The sequence below is a fragment of the Carlito syrichta genome, unplaced genomic scaffold (genome assembly GCF_000164805.1).
Source record: "Carlito syrichta isolate Samal-C Ts95f unplaced genomic scaffold, Tarsius_syrichta-2.0.1 Scaffold313246, whole genome shotgun sequence".
NCBI lineage: Eukaryota > Metazoa > Chordata > Mammalia > Primates > Tarsiidae > Carlito > Carlito syrichta.
This window is the reverse complement of record NW_007257342.1, coordinates 222,632-228,637: the sequence shown is the minus strand read 5'-3', so window position 1 is coordinate 228,637 and position 6,006 is coordinate 222,632. Positions and strand designations below refer to the sequence as shown.

The 6,006-nt window shown below is 51.2% G+C and overlaps 1 protein-coding gene across 2 annotated transcripts; it reads left to right on the top strand.

The window, feature by feature from the left end:
• Positions 1 to 477: 477 nt before the first annotated feature.
• PROCR (protein C receptor) lies at positions 478 to 5,363 on the top strand. Of its 2 annotated transcripts, XM_021718681.1 has the most exons (5): positions 478 to 534; positions 727 to 862; positions 3,227 to 3,478; positions 4,369 to 4,647; positions 4,879 to 5,363. In XM_021718681.1, exons 2-5 carry the CDS (start codon positions 793 to 795, stop codon positions 4,992 to 4,994), a joined length of 717 nt encoding a protein of 238 aa, XP_021574356.1. In that variant the 5' UTR covers positions 478 to 534; positions 727 to 792; the 3' UTR covers positions 4,995 to 5,363. The 2 variants fall into 2 exon arrangements, with proteins under 2 accessions (XP_021574356.1, XP_008068452.1); XM_008070261.1 differs by lacking the exon at positions 478 to 534 and having other exon boundaries at positions 718 to 862.
• Positions 5,364 to 6,006: the final 643 nt, after the last annotated feature.

Here is a 6,006-nt window from a genome sequence, read left to right as displayed (position 1 = left end):
ATGCACTGATTTTTTTTATTCTATTTTATTTTTTAGAAATGCTAACCATGACCTGCTAAATTATTTTCATTGTCCTCTAATAGATTATGACCTCGGTGTGAAAAATACTGCTTTATGGAACCAATCATCTACTGAGATTTACATAGCTTGTTCATAATTCCCTCCTTAAAAACAACACTGCAGTGAGCTGCTTTATACTCATTTTATGACTCTTTCTGAGAGCAAGATCCCTGATTGTGTAATTGCTATTTACTTAAAATTCTGGTAAAATGTAGCCATTAAGCTGGAAAACTAAATTCTAATACCAGATCTGTCATGATGTATAAACTTTGGGCAAGTCCCTGCACTTCTCTGGGCCTCAATTTCCCCATCAGTAACCTTCCAATCCTACACCCTGGAGTGTGTTCTAAGTTGAAAGCAGATGCCCCACCCCCTGACTCAGCGTGGGCAGGACTTTTTACCAAGCCCTTCTCCCCCTTTTCCGCTCCCTGTTCCTTTTCCTCGGAAGCAGCCCAGGGAGAATGAAAAAGGCAGGCCTGGGCAGGAGGGGCAATGTGGGGCTGGCAGAGGGAGGGCAGGAGGCAGGACGGCCCCCTAGTAGGAAATGAGACAGAGTAGGAATAACACTCCATAAGCCTGCTACCCTCTTCCTCCTCCCATCCCCTGGCCTCCGTCCATCCTCAGTCTCCACCCCTCCCAGACAGTTCTCACCTCTCTTTTCCCTAGGCTGCAGCCGGCGGAGTCCCCAGTCAGCCAGAGCCAGGAGCCCAGGTCCAGAACTTCAGCCTCAGGATGTCGACAACACTGCTGTGGATACTGCTCCTGCCCAGCTGGGCCCTTTGTAGCCAGAAAGCCACAGATGGTGAGTCGGGGGCATGTCTCCTGCCTCAGGATGGTTCTGGAGAACCTCAGTCTCGCTGGGCACATGGCAAGACCAAAGGAGAGTTTATTCCACAGGGTCTATGTCTGCAGCTGGCTGGGTCTCTCTGTAGGGCAGGCAATGTCCTGGGACTGGTTTTTGTTTCAAAACTAAGGTGAGGAAGTACAGTTAAGCCCCTGGGAACAGGGAGTTGAAGGAGGCTGGGGAAAACAGGATGACTGTAAAAATGAGAAAGGAACCAGCAGAGAAGATGAAGGAATCAGCCTCGGGGAGAGGGAAGAAAGAGAGGGTGGTGGATAGAGGCAAAGGGAAGATGGGAAAAGATTCAGATGAGAAGAGAGATAGAGGGAATGGAAAGCGTTGGGAGAACTGATGGAAGACTTGGGGATAAGATTGGGACTGAGAGAGGTAAGGGGAGGCTCTAGAAAATGGAGGAAGAACGGGTGCAGCTGGTGGAACGGAGGGAAGGAGAAGCTGGGCATAATCGGAAAACTTACAGAAAATCAGGCCGCCTAGCGTGGCCCCATATAAGCAGAAAACGGGAGTATTGTTCTGGATTATAATCCCACAACCCCTATAGCTTCAGTCTCTCTCTCAGAGAAACAGCAAGTAATAACCAGTATTCAATGAGCGTTCACTGTGGTTAATACATGGATTGACTCACTCAACTCCCATAAAACTCCGAAGAGTAGGCAATATTAACTCCATTTCACAGAGGAGAAAACTGGGTCACAGAACAGTTGAGGAGCTCTCTAGGGTTACCCATACAGATAACTTATTTACACCTGCAGATTCAGAACACAACTTCTGAAATGCAAACATGGATAAGACACAGTCACACATACAGATTTATAACCCTAGGCTCATTCACACATGCTCTGGATGCCAATTTTTCTGGGTGTAGGAGGCAGAGGTAACTAGACATGGCACCATATCCTGGAGGAGTCCAGTGTGGCCTGTGTGTGTTTGTTGGAGACAAGTCACTTAGAATCCAGTGAGATACATGCTAACACATGGTGGTCTGGTATCACTGAAACAGACCCACTGTGTCCCAAATCAGGAAAACTTCTCCAAAGGGAGAATAACTGAGCTGGGTCTTAAAGCAAGAACGGAAATTTGTCAGGTAGAATAAGAGAGATAGAGCAAGCCGGGCTCGGTGGCTCAGCCTGTAATCCCGTGCCTTTGGGAGGCTGAGGTGAGTGGATTGCCTGAGCCCGCGGGGTGGAGACCCGCCTGGGTGGCGAGACCTCATCTCTACAATAAATCAAAAAATCAGCCGGGCGTGGTAGCGCATGCCTGTAATTCTGGCTACTTGGAAGGCTGAGGCGGAAGGATCGCCAGAGCCCAGCAGGTCGAGGCTGTGGTGGCCGGAGCCCTCCTGTCTGGATGACAGAGTGAGACTCCAACTCAAAAAAAAAAAAAGAGAGAGAGAGAGACAGAGCAACCCTGACATGTGGTTCACATGTCAGCCAAAGGAAGCATGAAGAGCCCCAGCTAGTTTGATACATCTAAGTACAGGGAAGCAGTCAGAAAAGGCAGCTGGGGCCAGGTTGCCAGCAGTCTTGAATGCCAGGCTAAGGACTCTGGACTTGATCCTGTGGACAGATATCCTATGGGGAGGCAATGAAACAAAGTGGCTAAGAGCACGGGACTAGACTGACTGCATGCAAACCGTGGCTCTGCTATATCATCTTAGCCTCAGTTTCCCACATAGACTGCGGTTAATAATAGTAGCTACCGCATCAAGCCATTGGGGACAAGGCACAAATAAGATAATGATGTGTGAGAAACACGTTGCCCAGGTAATAATAAGCACTTATTAGCTATTATTATTTTTGATTGGTGAAGGGAACAGTATGTCACTGGAGGATTTTAAGTAGGAGAAGGACATGATCTTATCGCTGCGCCAGGTGGAGGTCAGATTAGAAGGGGTGAAACAGAAATGAGGGCAGGAGAATGAGGTAGGAAATTACCAGCCCAGTTCAGATAGAACCAATGAGGCCTGAAGGAGGGCCGTGGCAGGGGAGACAGAGAACAGGAGGTGGAAATGGGATTTTGTTGGCCAACTAGAAATGGGGCAGGGAGCGCTGAGGGCGAAAAAGGAGGCAGAGCGTAGCATCTCTTCCACTGCAGGCCTCAGTTTCCTCATCTGTAAAACGAAGGTAATAATCCCTGTCCTGCACTCCTGGTAGAGTTACTGCGAGCGTCAGATGGGAGGAACCGTGGGAGGGCACTTCAGGAGGGCTGGAGAAGGTGGGCGGCCAGTCTCTAGGGAAGAGTTTCTTCTCTTTGGCTGCCCACCGCCGCCTCCCTCGCCCGCTGAGGCTGATTCCGACTCTGCCCTAGGCCCGCAGAGCCTCCACATGCTCCAGATCTCCTACTTCCGCGACCCCCATCACGTGTGGCACCAGGGCAACGCGTCGCTGGGGGGGCACCTGACACACGTGCTGGAAGGTCTGGGCACCAACGCTACGATCCTCCAGCTGCAGCCCCTGCAGGAGCGCAAGAGCTGGGCGCACACGGAGAGAAGCCTGAGGTTGTACCTGTCCCAGTTCCAGAACCTCGTGCTGCTTGTGCATCTGGAGCGCGGCCTGGCCTGTGAGCTGGTTACACCGGAGGGAGGCGGGGCTGGGGGGCTGGGAGGCGGGGCCGGGGGGCCGGGAGGGCGGGCCCTAGCGGAAGGGAGGCGCGCCCTTCGGGGGCCAGGATCCCGCCTGATGCTAGGGCCCCGGTTCCAGGGAAACGGGAGGGGGACCTCGTGAGGAGGGCTGGCCGCGGGGCGGGGAGCTGCCGCAGGAGCCCAGTGGCGCCTGGGCCCTTGAAGATTGCGGATTGGGAGCCGGAGAGAGGCCGGCGTCCTAGCTAAGGGAGCCCTCCCTCGGGCTCTCTTCCTGTTGGCGTAACCTCTCGGGGCAGACACTGTCGGGAGACCCTGGCCCCGACTCACCTAAAGATTCACTGAAGACTCCCACACTCGCCTCACAGTCCTCCAAACCTTTTCTTCACAGACCCTTGTCCTTCCCTTCCCCCCCCAGCACTTCCACCCTCCAGCCACCTCCCCTTGCAGAAGCTAACAGCTTCACTCAGAGCGCCGTACACAGCCCTCCCAACTCCTCCCCTCCAAGTCCCCAATTTCTTCCCAAAGCCCCACTCCCTCCCTTCATAACCCCAGCTCCTCCCATTCAAAGACCCCAGTTTCTTCTGTCAAAGCCCACTGACTCACCTCATAGCCCCGACACCTTTCTCTCATAGTCTCATTTTCCATCTTAGTCTCTGGTTCCTCCTTACGTAACCTCTGACAGTCTAACACCAAGCACCTCCCCACGGCCCCCAGGCCTTGTCCCTACAATTCTCTGGCGGAGACTTCCCTCACAGCCACTGACTGTCACCCCACGGCTCCCACCATGTTCTCCTTCCACATGAGGACATCTCTCCATGTCTGGCACCCTTTCTACCTAAATACCTGACCCTGAATTCCCCATTCACAGTTCCTCTGACCATCCGCTGCTTCCTGGGCTGTGAGCTGCCTCCTGAGGGCTCCAAAGCCCATGTCTTCTTCCAAGTGGCTGTGAATGGAAGCTCCTTTGTGAATTTCCAGCCAGGGACAGCCTTGTGGGTGGCAGACACCCAGGCACCCTCCAAAGTGGTCAACTACACCCTGCAGCAGCTTAACACCTACAATCGTACTCGGTATGAACTGAGGGAATTCCTGGAGGACACCTGTGTGCAGTATGTGCAGAAACACTTCACCATGAAAAACTCAAAAGGTATCATGGGACAGAGGCCAGGCCTGTGTGTTGGGGAGGGGGTTCCAGATAAATGAATGGACTTGAAGGATGCATACCTTGAGCAACAAAAAGCCCATGGCTGGGGGCTTGACTTAAGGCACTTGGTAAATTGGTCACTTTCCTTTGCGGCAGAAATCCTTTGAGGTTTGATTCAAATCATGGACTCCTTGAGAATATGTTATTTAGGCTAACTCTCTGCATGTTCTGCAGGACACCAAACAGGCCGCTCCTACACTTCGCTGGTCCTGGGTATCCTGATAGGCAGTTTCATCATTGCTGGTGTGGCTGTAGGCATCTTCCTGTGCACAGGCGGACGGCGATGTTAATTACTTTCCAGTCCCCTCTGATATTGGGCTGGATTGATAGGGGCTGACAAGGGAAGGTTTCAGCTCACTGCGAAGCCAAACAAACTCCCCAACTGAGACACCGTATCCAAGAAGGTTTGGAGTGACAGCTCCTTTCATCACCTACATCTGCCCACCAAGGGATGGAGGGAGGGGGATGGAGAGGCTAGGTAGGCAAGTACCTGGTTTGCCAAGAGCTTGCCAAGAGCTTGCATGCTTTGCTGAATTGGTCTAAGAAGGGAATGTTTATCTGCCATTGTGGAAAACATCATGGAGTTGGGGTAGGAGGGTCTGTGGCCCATCCTCAAAAGAGAATTACCTGAGGCATCCCCATAACTAAATAAAACAAGTTGTCTACAACCAAAATAAACAGCATTCAATGCTTCGGGGTGTGTCAGACTTGGAACGGAACACTGGTATAATGAAGTATAAAGAAGTAACCAGAGAAATGGTGGAAATGTAAAATCCAAGTAATATGAAAGGGAGTTATTAAATAAGTTATTAATTAATCCAAAAATAATTTTAATAAATCTCCTAAGTATGTATAAGACATTATTACTTCCTCTACTTTGTAGAACTTCTCTGCCCTTTGCCTCCACCTCCTCATCTTTCACTCACTCTTTGACCCACCGCAGTCTGACTTCTCCCTAAACTACTCTAAGATCACTGGTAACTTCTGTCAAGCCCTCATCCTCTGTGATATCATCAACATTGTGGACTGGGACTCTCTTTTTACCGTGACTTCTGAAATGCCATACTTCTAATTTTTAAAAGCTGTTCTGGGCCAGGTGCAGTGGCTCATGCCTGTAATCCCAGCACTTTGAGAAGGAGGCGGAGGCGAGAGGATTGCCTGAGCCCAGGGGGTCGAGACCAGCCTCATGGCAACATGGCAAAACCCTGTCTCTACAATAAATCAAAAAATTAGCCAGGTGTGGTGGCTCATGCCTATAGTTCTAGCAACTTGGAAGTCTGAGGCAGAAGGATCTCTTGAACC